Source organism: Caloenas nicobarica, chromosome Z (genome assembly GCF_036013445.1).
Source record: "Caloenas nicobarica isolate bCalNic1 chromosome Z, bCalNic1.hap1, whole genome shotgun sequence".
Taxonomy (NCBI): Eukaryota; Metazoa; Chordata; class Aves; order Columbiformes; family Columbidae; genus Caloenas; species Caloenas nicobarica.
Window position 1 is genome coordinate 64,993,880 of NC_088284.1, and position 17,407 is coordinate 65,011,286.

The window sequence follows — 17,407 nt, forward strand, 5'->3', positions numbered from 1 at the left end:
TGTGGCGACATGGCAGCCCAGAAAGAATTGAGTCAGATAACGAGACTCATTTCCAAAATAACTTCATAGACACCTGGGCCAAAGAGTATGGCATTGAGTGGCTATATCACATCCCCATCATGTACCAGCCACCGGCAAAAATCAAATGGTACAATGGACTGTTAAAGACTACACCGAGAGCAATGGGTGGTGGAACCTTCAGGAATTGGGATTCACATTTAGCAAAAGCCACCTGGTTAGTTAACATCAGGGATCTATCAGTTGAGCTGGCCCTGCTCAATCAAAACTTTTACATACTGTAGAAGGGGATAAAGTCCCTGTAGTGCACATGAATATGTTACGGAAGACAGTTTGGGTTACTTCTGCTTTGGCCAAGGCAAACCCATCCGTGGCGTTGCTTTTGCTCAAGGACCTGGGTGCACGAGTTTTATCTTTTGTTTCCGTATTCTCCTCCCTATCACAGCAGAGCCGGGGAGGTGTGAGTAGCACATGGTTTTAAGTTGCCAGTCAGGGTTAAACCACAACACAAAGACATAGAAATTATCCCTCCCTCTACCAAATACACACTTTTTAGTGGGAGTGCTGTTACCCGCAATTGAACTGAGCTGTTAACCCAGCTGATCAACATTAGGGACAGCAAGAAACTACAACCAACCAGTCCTCAAGAACAGGGGCTGAAGAACTATGAGGTAAAACAAAAAGCATTGAGAAGGTAGTAAAGAAATATATCTAATGCTGAAATGGATTATAAATCAAGACCATTTCAAAGGTTTTAAGCTACTTGTCAAAACATAGTAGGAGAGAGAAGTAAGAATAGTTCTGCCCTTCGAGCAATGTGGAAACATGCATATTTCTTGAAAGGCAAGGCTTAATCTCACAGTAAACAAGCTTGAGAAGTCAAAAAGACTCTAAATTGCATATTTAAAAAACAAGAACCCCACAACTCTTCTCTGGTTTTGTAAAAGCCATTAATCAACTTCAGAGCCATCCTGAACTGAGGACCATCTTTCCAAAACACTTAACTGTCATAAGAAATCAATCACTGATTTTATCCCAATTCCAGTGCACAAAGAGAAACAAATGCCATCACTTTCACTAGATGAAAGGGTATCAGCTATACTTTGATGGCATAACACTTGATGCCATGGTTGTAGGCTTTGGACCTCTTCTAGTACAATCTTTTTCAAGACAACTGCTGTCTTATCTACCATGAAGAATTTCATAGCTTACGCAAGAACACTTTCTAAAGATCTCATTTAAATGCAACTTTGGTTGTCACAATTCCGGACTTTCTCATCTCATTCACACAACAATGTGTTTTATGGGTTTAAAATAAAAAACAAAAAAAGCACACACAGATTAATCCAACCAGGAAGATAAGAACTGCTCAAGTCACAGCTATACTGCAATCTGCTGTAAAAGAGGACTGCATGATCAGCATAAAGGAGTGCTGTTGCCAGAGCATTCATGTACTTCAGAGACAAGTTCTGTTATTGTTGCTTTGTGTTTCGTACAACTGGAAGCTGTTTAAAGAACAACACTCAAATAATTTATTTTCAAATAATAACAATAATAATCAACTTGCAGTTTTATCTTAGTGTCATGACACATCATCAGCACATCTGAACCGAATGTGAGGTCTCTGAAGTATAACATGAACAGTGCTTGTACCATGAAGACAGTCACCTATGAAAGTGCAAGTAAGAGGGGTATCAGTGCTTTCCATCAGTTTGTCATTAGATAAAGTTTCAAAACTGTATCAGAATTACCAATATTACATTCTCATAATTATAAGAACTAGCATCCAGTTCTGTCAGTTCTGGGTATAAGAGGTTTGTCACTGGCTGGTGGCTCACTGCTTCCATGGATTTCTAAAGCTACCAAGAAAAATCCTAGCTATGTAACAGGTTCACCGTGTCCTTGCTACACATTTATCCAGTCAAAAGCATCACTTTTTACAAATTACAGTTCCCCTGGAGGGATATTTTGACAGTGTTCCAGAATGCTTACCAATTACAATGTAATCAAGAACTCTAAATAAGTCTCATTACAGAGGCACCACCTTGGAACTGCAGATATTAAGACTTTTCAGAGATGACCCCAAGCTGGGGAACAAACATGTTTACCTCATATTAAAGAAGATTCAGTGCCAGCTTTGCCTAAAACTAATTTAAAAAAAAAAAAGAAAAACATTAAATGGACATTAATACGAGCATCTTGGATATTAACTTCCCCTTGTGTCCCTCAGGTTAAATATCCCCTTGACTACACAGCTGGTTATTCATTTGTACAGAATGCAACAGCAGTTGCTGCATATTTAGCACCACAAAGTTCTATTTTATAGTGAAAAGCAATTTAAGTGATTTTTCTTAACTGGTTCATTTCCTTTAAAATAAGGTTTTGCTGCAATAACAGTAATTCCAACAACCTTATTTACAATTATATTGTTCTCATTATGGAACTTGAAAGTCCCTACAGATATATTCTAATCCACCAGCAGCACTAACTGCAATAACAAAACAGCAGATCTTTAGGAGCCAACATTATCTACAGCTAGAAGTGTCTGTAATACAGTATTAAAGCAATGACTTTTATCTAGAGCACACCTTGTCTTCCCAGTGCAGCCCACCTTCCATCTCCCCTAGAAACAATTAGATTTTTGTCATTAATAGGAAAGCATCCTCTTAAGGAAAGAGCAACTTAACTTCATTACTGGTGTAAAATAAACTAATTACAATATTAGCTGATTTATACATGTGTTCTAGAGAGTTTGTTGTATTTCCACCAGAAGAACGTGAGACAGACAAACACCTAACACGGAAATATAGTGTTGCATTAAACTACACTAAGCAGAATCAGATCTTGAATTAACCAGGCAGTAAGCTGAAGTGTTAGCTCTTCCTAGGCTACTTAGAGGCAAGCACGAACAGAACACATTCTCCTCCGAAGTTATGAGGCTAACCTTTACCAAAAAAATATCACAAGTAACACACACCTTCAAATTTCATTAATGTAAGAGTTAACTTATTAATGTCCCCCCTAAGTTTTGTTAATGTGTCAAGTGCCTGTGGCTTTCCTTCTTCCATCAAGACTGGCTCTACTTTGATTCTTCACCCAGTCTATCCCAAGCAGAGCATGGTCTTTCCTCAAGCATAGCAAGACAGCTGCAGGATCCAGAAAAGAGACACCAAATAGACCACACGGGCGCACTGAACACAGCGTGCATTTCCCCATACAGAAGTCATATCATTTACTTATGCATTGAAGCTTGTCAGGAAAGTGCAGTTTCCCCCCCGCCACAGGCGCACTCGCTGCACAGCTTACTTATGTAATGAGGAATTTATAGCCTTTGGAAGTTCTAGCTGGAGTGTAATAACAAGGAAAGAGTAAATACACAGTTGTTATCAGATTCGTCATTTCTTCTGCCCGAAGGGTCACCTTACCACAAATGCAAGGTTACCGTCTGTCAATGCCTCTAGGCAACTGCTCATGCATACACACTCCCTCCTCCTCCTCCTCCTCCTCCTCCCGAGAGGGTTACGGGCCTCTTCTGGGGCACTGCATTGCGTACTTACGGGCGACCAGAGCACTGCCCTTCCCCTGCACCGAGCCCCCGCCGCCGCAAGTGTCCGGTGAACGGCTGGGCACGCCTCACGCCGTGCAAAAGGAAACCCCACATGACCACACAGTCCAATCTAAAGCAGGGAACCCCTGCACACCACAGCCTCCTGTCAGCACCCGGGGACACAGAAACAGAAAAGCTGAACCCATTAACAAAAGGCATAGAGTAGCACGTCTTTTAACTATGGAAGGAGAAGTATCAGCCGGAAAATTATTCCAGGCTGTCAGGGATCTATTTATGTCACCAACTGTCTCTGCCCGTTGCTGGTATCCATATCCATTTCACTATAGCCCATGTTCATTACACACTAAAAAGTTGTTATTAATTTGTGGAGGCTGTTGCAAAATTTTTTGAAATCTCACGTGACTTTTCTATTATTCCTTTCTAAAGGGTGAGAATTTGAAGTAAAAAAAGATACAATTTAGGCCAGTTTCTGCAACTATTAAAACCTAAGTTCAGCAGTTTCCAGAACTCACCTACATAATCTAAAGAGACCAACTGCTACTGTAAGCTATGATTTACAGAGAGACAAAACACAAAACTCAGATGAAGTTTACCTTCCCAGCGTAAAACTGCATGGTCTGTTGCTCCTACAGCTCAGACCACAGCTAAAACACACACATAACTTTGTGGTTAACTGCAGTCAAGGACAGGAGGAGCATGCTTCAGGGACAACTGGGAAGGCAAGCCCTGTATCCTGACCATACACTACATCCCATGGTTGCAACTCTTAAACCATTCAGAGGAAGCAAACAAGCCCCTTGCTACTACCCAACCTCTAGTCCTAGACCCTGTGCTCTTTTTTCACTACTCCTTCAGCTGTGTCAGTGCGGTCACCTTCAATGACACACCTATAAGCTGAATGACTCAGTTGATTCAGCAGAAAACCCCAAAAGCAAGGCTCCATGGACACGGAGCTGTACAGTCTCCCCAGTAACCACTTGCCTACTCTCCCTCAGAGACACAAACATCCTCCTCCCCACGCAGGCACATCGCTGCTTACAGCTGCAAGCTCACTTCTTGACTACTCCAATGTACAACTCACAACCAGTGTTAATTCAGAAAGCAGTCAGAAGGAGTCTTCCACGGTGGAACGCTGAACTGTAGAAGAGAATAAATACAGAGTATGACTTGCCAGAGTATCCTCCTGCCTGGGACCTGATTTGTGACATTGGCATACTCTATACCCTAGCCCACCATAATATATATATATATGTGTATATATATATATATATATATATATATAGTTTGGTGGGTTTTTTTCTACTTGGACCTTAACATTCCTTACTGAGAAATACGTTCACTCTGAAAATTAACTACATAATTTGTGCCATGCCTTCTACCCAGCATGACTTGAATTTACATAGTTCATATTTAGCAGAAGTCATAGCATGTCAGCAAAGTGTCAGACTAATGATTCCATCTTCTAGAAGTGCCTGGCCATGAGCTACCCCGTATTTTCCACGGATAGAGGGAGCTATAGCCATATATAGCTCTTTAATCCAAATTACATTAAAAGACACAGACACTGAGCTGCTGCTGAATCTCTCTTTCCCAAGGTTTTAAAGTTACTTTGCTTAAGCTCAGTAGAACGCAGCTTAACAGAGCCGGCCACTTCAGTGGTGTCAAGTAGCAGTACACAGGCAGATACGTTTAACTGGATTTTCCAGAGTTGCACATGTTTTTCATGCTAAGATTCTCCATCTGGACCAGGCACAGATTTAGATATTCTTTAATACTATGTTTAAGCCACTGACTCTTACCTTAAAAGTTCTTCCTCTTGTCCAAGTCACACACTTAAATTTAGATAAACTGCTTTGTCTCCAAAGTTTAATTCTTATGCTTCTCATACTTCCCTTGACAAAGAACATCACAATTAATATATTACAAAGATGTAAGGATATAATAACATCATAATTGGATAAAAACGGCTCAAACACCCCCACCACCTCCGTTCTCCCTCAACGTAGTTTAATAGGATTACTTTTCAAAATATTTTTCTTGCTATGAAGGCCCTAACGAACGGTACTTCATAAAGTATTAGTTATGCTACAGTTTATTAGAAAAGAATTCAAGAAGCACTTAAGCTTCGCATCACATACTATGACGCTTTTCAAAGTCATTATTTGCAACTGTTTTCATGACAAATTGTCTCTCCAAGTTAAAGTGGGAAAGTTTTGTAGAGAATACGGAACACTTAAGCTTTTGATGTGTTTCTTTGGCACCTTCTAACCAGGTGAGCTACACAAATCCTAAAGATCTGCACAAGCTCGCGTCATGTAAAAAGCCTGTTCACCAAAGCCACAACTGCCAATTCTACATCTCCACAGTATTTCAGTAGCAACCTCAAGTTTTGCAACACAACCTTAGAGTAGCCATTTAAAAATGACTTACTACTCATACTTCTTTTTTAAAAAAATGAAAATATTACATGAAAAAAGTAATGTGCTCCAGCCCTGGAAGCTTACTAAGTTTTCAGAAAGGGGTGGGGGGGGGGAAGAAAAAAAAAAAACATGACACAGAGGGTGAGTTTAACTAGCTGCCCTGCTGGATTGGGTATCAACAGTCCAAAGGCAGAGAACCCAGATAAAACATCATCTTCCTGTGCCAATATCTCTCTGTGAAAAAAAAAGCCAGTATGACATATTCTACCTTTATAATCACACTTCCCTAAACTAAAGCTAATAGGAATATTTCTTCTTTCTTCTGGACACCCACTGCTAGTTACAGCCAAGTATTACTACTCACTTACTAAACACTATGCTTAGAACAACCAGTACTGCCAATCCAATAGCTGCCAGACACAGAAATTACTGTTTTCAGAAACAAGTTTCCTCCAAATCTCTCTGTTTCGATGACAGACTGTCCTTGTGCATTCTCCAATAAGAGAATTTATGGAGAGCAAGACTGTGTATGATGCTCGCTCCTGGGGATGAGAAGAAATTGACACAGTCCTGCACACCCAAACACTGGCTTGCAAATTTTATCTACTACTCTATTGCACAGTGAATGCATCAGAGAAGTCGAATAAAAAACACAATACACTCACCACATCATAACAAAAAATATCACTGCTACTAAGGTCTGAGGTATTAGATTATCTTGCCTTACTATGTGATAACAGCATTGCTTCCTTACTCCAGAATAAGATGACAGGCAAGGCTTCGCTTGATAAGAAGATCTTGTTTTCAGCACCTGGTGTTTGGGCATAAGTCCACAGGTCTGTGATATTTACTTAGTATTTACTTATCTGAAATGGTTTTTGAACATGAGATGGCTTAGAAAAGCAGGAGCAGCAATTTTCAGTATTCATACACAAAAGTCTCACATGTCTCACCATCTAAGCAGACCCCTGTCCACCTATGGCACAAAGGTCTTGGACATGTACGGGCTCTAACCAGAACACACATCAACAGCAGCACAGATCCATCCACCTCTAAAAGCTGATTTTCACGTCTTCAGTTGCAAGATTTTGCTCCTTTTTCAAAATGAGAGCAGTGACCCACCATCTCTGCTCACTCAACTATAATACTGTTTCTATTGATCCAGAAGAAACGGCATGTGTGAAAATCACTGCCCCACAGATGGATGTGGCCTGTCAGGCTGTATTCCTGCCAGCCTGTTGCCAGCAACTATGACCTTATCTCCACCTTCTGTGCTGGTGTCATATAGGAAGAGAAACACTAACGACTTATTTGAAACTTACCTTGCCACCACAAGTCCCTTTGGTTAGGTAAGCTGCAGTAGACTTACTTAACAAGACAGGAGGCACAGGATCATAAACATTTATCACCTACTCATAAGTTGAGTCATCCTGGTCCACACTGCCATGTAACACGTGGCCTACCAAGAAGCTATTAAGTTTCTCTTCTCTTTCAACACGCAACCTCTTTGCCAAGAGATGGGCGCATCAAGAACTTTTATCCAAGCCAAGTCATTGACCTCTAGCAGTTTCAACAAGTCCATCAGGCCTAGAGGATTTTCCAAGCATACTGGCACTAAAGTGTCCATGCAGGAAGAACATATATTGCAGAAACAAACATGCTTCCACAAAGTCACAATTCTCACACAGATTACTGGAATTACAAGAAGTAATCTATTTCCTTTTAACTTCACGTATGAAGTAGAACTGTCTTTCCATACAGCGGATGGCATACTTTTGGCTACAATTGCCAAGACAGCTATACCTGCAAGGACAGTAACTTCCACTGCTCAAAGTAAAGGCTTCATTAAAAGATATTAGATATTGCTTTCCACAACAGAATAGCAGTTCAATATTCAAAGAAAAGCCAAAAACCTTAATAAAAAAGCTGGCCCTCCCTTTTTGTTCTACTTTTTTTTTCCATCTATATACAAAATAAATGCCAACACCTTACCACCTCCATCCAAAGGAAAAACAAAACAAACCAAACAAACAAAAAAACCCACCACATTAAAAACCACAGAAAAGAGATGTAAAAGCAAATTATAACAGACAAACAAATTCACTTCATAGCTACTCAGCTCTCCCAGACGCTTATCTGTCAGCTTTGCTTCCCTATGAGGCAGCTAGCACTTTCCACAGTGACCCCACCTTTTCCCATATCCCCTGGATCTTTTATCCCTCACTCTGAGGAGGAACAGCATGCTGATTAAAAAAGTGAACATTAAATAAGAATGTTTAACTGGAACACATTACATATGCTTCCTTTTGCCCTCCAGGAAACCAATAAAAACTTAAGCCGCACTTCTTTTTATCTACCCAGCTTTCAAATTCGGTCGGAGCCAACCAAGGAGCTCAAATGGATGTATGAAGCAAACTCTAGGGAGCCCAAAAAGAAACAGAAATGTGAAAAATAAAAATCTCATAACAATATAGGTAGTATAAAATTGGAGTACACCAGTACACCTCCTTACCTTGAATAGGTGGTCAAAAGGAAAAATAATACCTCTCAACAGGTACGCCCACAGGTAAAACAAAGTTTTATTTGACATGAAGAACCTCAGAAGCTTGGAAGCAGAGACAGCAACCTAATTTTATTTAAAAGAAAATAAATTACTAGTCATGCTGAATTTTCCTGTGGTCCTTTTCTCATTTGTGCTGCTGGAATAGCTTGCCCCTCATCTTAGATGTAGATGTGCTCTAACAGTAGGAGAGGCCGAAACAGAACAGAGGGAACAGATGAGCTATGTGCCAAAGCACAAACCTTTGGAATAAGTTGACAAAAGGAGTTCAAATTTTACGTTCTTCAGTTGAACAAGATCTACTTCTCAGAGGCAAAACCACACAAATCAGATTAGGATGTCTTAAGCACAATCATCCTTCATGAAAGTGCCCTTGCGACCCCTTTCCAACTACATAATCCCAACACCTTATTCACTTTTCAAGGTGAAAAAGGTGCCATACAGACTAGCTAGTTCCAGCTTCAGAAAGTCTCTTGGGGAGTGCAACTACCACTGTTTCCCACCACCAAGACTCTTCTTCCAGGCTGGGATTACCAAACAAAGGTGGTGAATAGTCCTCAGCATAAACATGAGAGAGAGCACAGTTGGTGCTGCAGGGTTCTATAATTTATTCTGAAGTACATTATTATATTAAGCTACTGGTGAAGAGAAGCACAACACTAGCAAGTTCTTTGATGGTAAGTGCAGCAGCTGCTGCAGCAGCGGATGAAAAGCTTGAGTACTTAAACAGAGTAGTAACCAGTACTAAACAGCTTTTGAGTTAGAGACGATGCTGATTTCATTTTCAAATGAGATCTGAGGATAAACTGTCCAGGCTGATAAAGCCACCCAGTACTGTGTTTGTCCCTGCTTGGGCAGTTCAAGAGAGTACAGGGTACATCATCAGACCTTCATTACCTAAATTTTCCTTAGTAGGTTAGTTTAGAGCTGAGGCACAGATTAGCTGAATTGGCCAAGCTGTCCTTAATACAAGCCTTGGAGTTAACCACAGCAAGGGCACCAAATCACTTTCAGATCTGTGTATAATCCTTAGCCTGGCTGACTGTGGCCAAACAAGGCATTTTTTTTTAGCATCTAGATACTTCTTGATCATGATCCTTTCTGTCTGACCACAACCCTCACATGCACAAACACCAAGGTTGGGTTTGTTGGTTGTTTTTTTTTTTAATGGATAGGGAATCCCCAAGTAACCAATTAAGCTGGCTTTAAGACTTTGAAAAACCAGGGCAGCACAGAGTGAACTTAATGGGAAGCAGATCTGACCCACTATTTTAAGTAATCTTTAGACGGGGGGGGGAGAAGGCTTAAAGTTTTGCCTGAAGACTCTGCAGTGGCTGGGAGTGGTAGTTTGTCCTTAAAGTTAAGCATATCTGTCCTAGATTTGCAACCTGTTCCAAAAGAATACTTGCGTAAGTACTTTTAGTAGGTGAATTCAGTGTCATATAGTGGTTTAAGTGCCAATGGCATATCACCCTGTGAGTTCACAGCTGGGCCCACCACAGGTGGGCACTTTCACTCCGATCATGTAGCATCCAGGGAACTGCTTCCTAGTAGAGGACGACCACATGTGCTCTAACATGCAGGAAGCAACACTGCACCTGAAAACTCCAACTTTAATACCCATTTGTTTTCCCAGATGAGCGTATCCATAACACTGCGTCATTAATACAGCCTCTTAGGCTCAGGTCTCCAATTCCTGTTGGTGTGTGTTTGTTTTTTAAAGAAGAGAAACACTGGACTACTACACTTGCATTAGCTGGGGAAAAAACCCCAAAGACTCATTTACAATTCATACCACTTCCTCACCATGCCCGCTGGAAAGCCACAGCTGAAGTACAACGAGGCATAAATTTTAAAAAAAATATAAATAAACATGGTATGTGGCACTTCCTTGAGCTGCAAGAAGCGTAAAGAGAACCACAAATTTAATGCATCAGGAAATACGGCAGGGGGCAGCTACCTGCTACCTGAAGCTTGGACTTCAGAAGCAAAGTTTTTGGCGGTCAATGTTAAGAAGGAACCAACTTCAAGGTTTAACGTAACATACCCTTCTTCAAAGCCTGGGAGATGCGCAAGCATTTGCAGGTCTCTGCAAAGCAAAATTCTGTGCTAAAATCTATGTTCGTATAATACTAAGCATGTGCACTCAAATCAAGAAGTAGAGTACCCATGTGCCACGTTCCACGTTAACAATGCTATTTAGATGCATGCAGCTCTTAAGAACAAAGCTAATAGTAACATTCCCCAGCTTCAGTTTCCTAACATCATAACTGTTGCAAACACTTTAAAAAAAACCAAGCAAACAAAAAACAACAACCAAAAACCACTAAGACAGTTAAAAACAACTGTCTCATGCCTAAAGTGCTGAAATCACATCTAGCTTATTAGTAACAAGATTGTGTAGGGAAAGGCAGCCTACAGTGGTCTAGACAACTTCTGTTACAGACCCAGCAACTTTCCCCAAGATCATGCCACTGTCTGTCCTCTCTTCCTGAACTCTGGGATCTCACCAGGAAAAATCCAAGCACATCCATTATCAATTCTGGTCTTTTTCAGACTCCAGAAAATCATGCACAAGTCTCTTCAAAGACAATGAAGTCTTTCAAGATCATCTGGAGAAAGCTTTGCACTTTTTGCAGACTATTGGTCAAATAAGCCTCTTCCAGGTGCTTTTATGCCTACCTTTCCATCTGTTTGCATGGCAGCTTTTTTTCCTCCAATAAAACATTCATACTTAACAGTAAACTCCGTGAAGAATATTCTTCCCTATTGCTCACACAGGGCAGCTGGGCTATAACTAAGTTGCTAAATACCTGTTTTAACAACTGTGAATTTCAACTACTTGCTTACTGAGAGCAGTAAGCGTTGGTTAATAACTTGTTCTCACTGGTACTACTCCTATTAGAAACAAAAACTCAGCTCCACAGAGATCACTCCATGATTTTGCAGTGATTCACAGCAGTATACAATGAGATTTAAGCATTTCACATCCTCTTCACATTATGCCTCCAGACTATAACCTTGGGAAGTAGCAACTTTTATGGCATGCTCTGACATATAGTCTAGTAAATATCCCCACCTTCCAATCAAGAAAAAGAAGATGATTTTTATCATCTCTTCCACGAACAGCTTCTGCAACTGCCAAATACAAAGCATGAGGACTCATCCAAACTACACAGCATACCAAGTCCTACACATACATTTGTCAGCTTCCCTGTCCTATGAAGCACTGCCTCACCTCAGAAATGAGGCATTGGTCACAGGCCTGTTTCCAAAATTCATCCTAACAAGGTTCTAAAAAAAAAAAAAAAAGAAGGCAAAAAAAACCCTAAACAACTACTGTATAATCAAATGACTCATAAGTTTTCTTCAGCAAAGTTTGGCCAGAGGTATGCCTTATAAACCTTTTTGAAGATGTCACTGAAAGTAGGCAATGCTTAAAATTGTTCAGTTTAGACTGTACAGTCAGAAATCAAGTCAATATTCCAAGATGTGTGTGCTGGGAGACTCTGATCTACTGTGTTCAAAAGCACTCTCCAGTTAAAACCGCTTCAGTTTTGCAGCACCCTTCTCAAAAGCTACTCTAGGAGATCACTTATTCTCACCAGCTTCCTGAGGAGTGTTACCAATGATTCTGCTGTTGCATTTTTCTAGACTGAGAGATACCAAGAAAGTCTAAAAGTTCGGGTGGTCGTTTTCAGGGATTTGCGTTTGGGCTGTTTAAAGGACATTTAACCAAAACACCAGTGAAATTACAAACTCCAGTGTATCACACTCCTTACATCAACCACGGCTCTGCCTGATCTCACTTCCCAGACACAGAACCTGCGGAACACGCCAGGCACACGGTGCCCGGGAAGGAGAAGCCGTGCCCTCCCAGCCCACCCGGGCGGGGAAGCTTTCCCCGCCACCCTCTCGCACACCCACCCGCAGCCCGCGGCGCTGCCGGACGTCGCACGGCGCAGCTGCCGGCGCTGCTGCCCGCACACCTGCCCCGCGGCGCCCGGCGGGGGCTGCGCGGGGGTCGCCGCCGGGAGAACCGCGCACCGGGGAAGGGGCGCAGCAAACGCGCACGAAGCAGCGGAGGAGCGCAGCTCTGACGCGGAGTTGGTTTGGTTTGCTTTTGTTGGTTTTTTTTTTTAAAAAAAAAAAAAAAAGGGGAAGAAAAAGAGGAATATAAAAACAAAAGCGGACGGCGGGGGGGTGCGGGAAGGGGCCGCCCGCGGCCCCGCCGCCGGGACAACTTCCCCCGACTCCCGGCGGCACCCTGTCGCCCGGCGGCCGGGCCGGCCCCGGGAGGAGGCGGCTGCCCGCCCGCCGGCCCCAGCGCGGCGGCAGGAGGCGGCGCGGGGCAGGTGAGCGGTCGGGATGTCGGCGCAGCGGGGCCCCCGCCCGCGCCTCTCCCCGCCGCTGCGCCTGCAGGGGACGACCGCACGCCCGCTGCCCTCTCACCACCTCCCTCCGGTTACCTCCTCGCCGCCGCTCTCCTCCGTGCCGTTTCCTACGCTCGCCATGTTCCCGCTCCGCTGCCCGCCGCGCCGGGATGACTGCGGCCGCCGTGCCCCGTCCCGCTCCCCCCCGCACTTCCCGGCCGAGCCCGCCCGGCCGCGCCGCCTCCCGCCTCCCGCCTCGTCCGTGCGGGGCCGCGCTCGCCACCTCCCCGCCGCCCCGCGGCTCCGGAGGCCTCGCCCCCTCATTTGCATCGCAGGCCTCGCCCCCGCTCGTCGCGGCCTGTGGCTCGCACGGTGTCCCGGCCGACCCGCGCATCTGCCCGCCCGGCCCCCGCGCCCCTGGGCGGCCGCTGCGGCTCCGACACGGCCCGGGCGGCAGAGAGGTGCCCCCGACACCGTCTCGGCCCCTCGGAGCGGCCGAAGGATGAGGTTGGCCGGCTCGGCCTTTGGGGCAAGTGGAGCATCGTCCCAAAGTCACGCCGAGTGCTCTCCCCGCGTGGTGTCACGCTCCTTCCTGCGGCCGGAGTGTGGCGGAGTTTCGTTCAGTCATTCCTGCGCTTCTTCAGTGTCCCTGCAGTCCCCCCAGTTCCCTGGACGGTGCCCAGCACACCTGGACCGCTGCTGCCGGGTGGCTGTTCCGTGCTGTGCGCCGCCAGCCACCTCCAGGACTGGCCGTGGAGCCCAGCCAGCTGCTGCAGAAGAAGGAAAGCACGGGCTGTGCTGCTGTGTCTGCTTTGGACCTTGTCTGAGCAGTGCACGCAAGCGAACCACCCCATGAGTCGGTTGTTGTCAGTCTGTTCGAGGTATTCAGTGCCTGAAGTCCAGGAGGAACTCGCACCTACAATCCTTTAGTGCCCTGTGGCCAGGCTCTGTGCAAGAGCTGCTTCCTCACCATGCTGACTACCACTTGAGAATAAAGTTTGCAAAGCAGACAGCCTCTGAGGAAGACTGTTAGATTCCCCCACCCAGCCGTATCCTGTTGTTACCCACAGTATCGTAATGCTCGTTGCTACAGATCTACCAACTTCCATGTTTCTGTATTCTGCCAGCTGAGGTCAAGTTCTGCTAAAAAGTAGATGGCGTCACACCCATCTCCACTTCCTACAGGTTGCTTCTCTGCCACAGCCCCTGTTAAAAATATGTATAGTTTTGATACACTGGCTGCGATTAGAACCAGAGACACATGGAGAGATAAAGGGAACTGAAAAGATTCAGCTAACCAGGAGGTAGATTCAGTCTAAGAGGTTTTTGCGAGATTTGGGATTACAGTCTAGAGATAAGCAAGGTCCTTCAGTCTAAGAGGCAGAAGTACAGGCTTTCAGTGTAGGCTAGCAGTGTCCCCACCAGTCTTACACAGACTGTACTGCTGTATCTGCTTCGCTATTTTAACTCGGCCAAGCTAAGTAAAAGGCAAAGGGGAACATAAGTTGAATATGTTCACCTGTCCTGCAAGATTGCACTCTTTTCAGCTAAGGTGCCACATACACACCGTTCTCCCATACTCCTGTTACACTTGAGTTTGCTTCTTCACTGGCAAATTCTTGGAAGATACTCTAGTAATATTAATATACTGCTGCGGGACTGATCCGAAGCACGTGAAACATACCAGTAGTGCAAATGCAGCAGATACTGCCCATATATGCTTTGTATTTGACTCATAGCAGTCATGCCTGCCTGCACAGCTCCACCTGAAACTCGTGTTACCATTATATCAGAATTTGATACTGTTCACGAGAATTATACAAGCTGAACACATGACTTCCTATTTTTGAGCTCCAAGGGCAATTGAGATGTACTTTTGCTTAGAGCAGCAGACTACCATTACAAAACCAGTTTTAAACCAGTATTCTGTAACAGAATACAATGGGGTCACATGGTGTATGAGAAGGATAGCTAACACATAAGGTTGCCAAGCTCTAGAAACATGGTCCTTAAAGATGAAAGCAGTTATATCATTCAGTAGGAGCCACACACCAAGGCAGTTATGCACTGCCTGTTCTAGTTACAAAGAATAAAAACTTAGCCCGATCCCTTACATTCTTGTAGAAACTGTTAAGGGACTATAGCATCAGTGCTGAAATCACACCAATGTGCGGAGTTGCTAGTCACAAGTAGTTACTCTAAGCATAAGAGACATAACCGCGTGAGTCAGAGGTTCAGTTAATATACTCAGCAAGCTCAAGACCAAGGCCTAGCTCAACACCACTTCGTCATGATAAGCTCTTGATAAATTTGATTTATGTTGTTATATTATTTCCTCCTCACCAAGCACTTTAGTTCAATTATACTTTTGGGGGTAGATTTAAGGCTGTATCTTATCAGAGAACTTTCTCTGGGCAAAACAAGGATGCATGCTAAAATAATCATGGTAGAGATAACTACAAAAAATCATTCCTGACCCAGGTAGCTAAGGCAGGAAAATTGCTACTGAACTTTGTGTACAGGCCATGTAAATGGCAGGGCCATTACTGAGGTTTGCTTGGTCTTCAACAGGCTGACACAAGGCATATTCCCATTTAAGTCACAGTAATAATAGTCAAAAGAACATCTCAAATCCACTCCCCCAAACTGGCTTTAAACAGTTTAATCATTCTTCCTCTTCTCCCTTGAAATTTAAGCATTAAAAATTCCTTGTAAATTCATCTCCCTCTTACAGTTTTCCATTTGTAAAAAACTGAAGAACACAAAACCCACAACTTCTGAATGAATATGGCCAATAATTAATAGGTCTTAATCCCCTGAGAAGCCTACTGCAGTTCCCAGCCAGCTCTAGTTTCTAACCATGTGAATGTAGGTATCTGTGCAGCATGAATTAGGAAGATTATGAGCCAGTTACTAATCTTTCAGAAAGCATTTCAGTGGACACATTGACAGGATTTTGCTGAGATCTGACAGAGGAGGCAAGACCTTGAGAGACCGTTCCCTTCTGGCTGGCATACCCGTATAGAATTTCCACCCAGGAAAAGCCTTCCTACGTTTTCCTCCATCTTCAGAGCCATCATCTGCGTGCTGCTGTGTTAACACTAACTGGATATTTGACAGTTCTGCTAGTGCTTCCTTCTATGGTATAGCTATTCACCAGGAATTTGGTCATTATAAGAATTAATGGGACAATGAGGAAAAAAAAAACATTTCTTGAGCTTCTATAATCAAATACAGATCAGACAAGGATGAAAAGTCCTATTCTGCTCCTCATTCTCAGATAATATAGAAGAATAAAATCAGCTTCAGTATAGACACTTGATACTGATCCAGTTTTCTTGAGGACTAGAAAATAGTCCTTGAGAACAGCCTCACTGTAGAAGAAGGTGCCCAGGAGTGCCAAGTCCTGCACCAGCTTTCCAGTAGCATTAGACTGTCTCAGACTCACCCAAACAGAAGAACTGTAGGTAACAATCATTAAACAATTAGCAGATTGCCTGATGGAGGCAGGGCAAGCAGCAAAACAGAAACCAAGTCCCACCTAGTTCCAGAAGTACTCCCTCTGACACTAGCACAGTGCCTGATGTTTGCATGGTATATTGTGAATGACTGATCACCTCTTCTTGCAGAATGTCTTGTTAAATAAACCCTTAAGGATGTTGGTGAATTGCTGCCTTTTAATAGTGTTAATTTTTAATTGGCTCATTTTTCCCATTGAAACCTTTGGTCTTATTACCAGTCTGAACTGTGTTTTGTCATGTGGTACTCTATTAGCTTCAAGAAATTGAGCAGTTTACCTGTAAATTCTCTAGTAAGTAGAGCAAATGGCACCTTTGAAATTATATTATTTATATAGCTGAATCCTTTCCATGTGCTTTTTCTTCACATACTGTACTATTTATACCAGAAAAAGCAAAGGAAAAAGGTCTAACTTCACATTACAGAAATTTTCTTTGCCTTACTGCTGGAAGTTTTCAAAGTTTTGGTTTTTTGGGTTTTTTTGGTTTTTGCCAAGAAGTATCTCTTTTATCTTTTGTCTATTCATTTTATTATCCTTTCATTGCTCTGAAAACAACATATTCTGGATTGAACCATCTAAGCAGATGATTGTTATGTGTCTAAGTCATGAGGGAATGAAAATGCCTGAAGGCTATCCCTTCCTCACCCCCACCAAAAAGAAATACTCAAAACCAAACCTGAAATATCACGTATACATAACACTGTTCTTGTTCCCACAAGAAATAGGAATTGTATCTTTGAGTGAGGATCCTGTGACTTAATGATAGGACAGCAATTTATAATTACTAAACTGTACACAAAGGCCTTCCCTTCAGGCTGTAGGAGAATACATTTATTTATTTTTTAATTTATTTACTTGTATTTTAACTCCTATTGATTGATGTAATATCCACATTAAAGGTACTTTTTCTAAAAAACAAAGACCAGCAAAACAGACTTGTGTGCCTCC

The 17,407-nt window shown here is 43.1% G+C and overlaps 1 protein-coding gene across 4 annotated transcripts in view; it reads right to left on the reverse strand.

Moving 5' to 3' along the window:
• Positions 1-13,113, reverse strand: part of TTC39B (tetratricopeptide repeat domain 39B) — a 75,396-nt gene extending 62,283 nt beyond the window's left edge. The window contains exon 1 of one of the 4 annotated variants that reach the window (XM_065656742.1): positions 13,036-13,113. In XM_065656742.1, coding sequence (XP_065512814.1) covers positions 13,036-13,080 — 45 coding nt within the window. In that variant the 5' untranslated portion in view covers positions 13,081-13,113. Of the gene's footprint in view, positions 1-3,443; positions 3,518-3,575; positions 3,621-13,035 lie in introns of those variants that run through there. The other 3 variants (XM_065656743.1, XM_065656741.1, XM_065656744.1) reach the window with 3 other exon arrangements.
• Between the last annotated feature and the right edge of the window lie 4,294 nt (positions 13,114-17,407).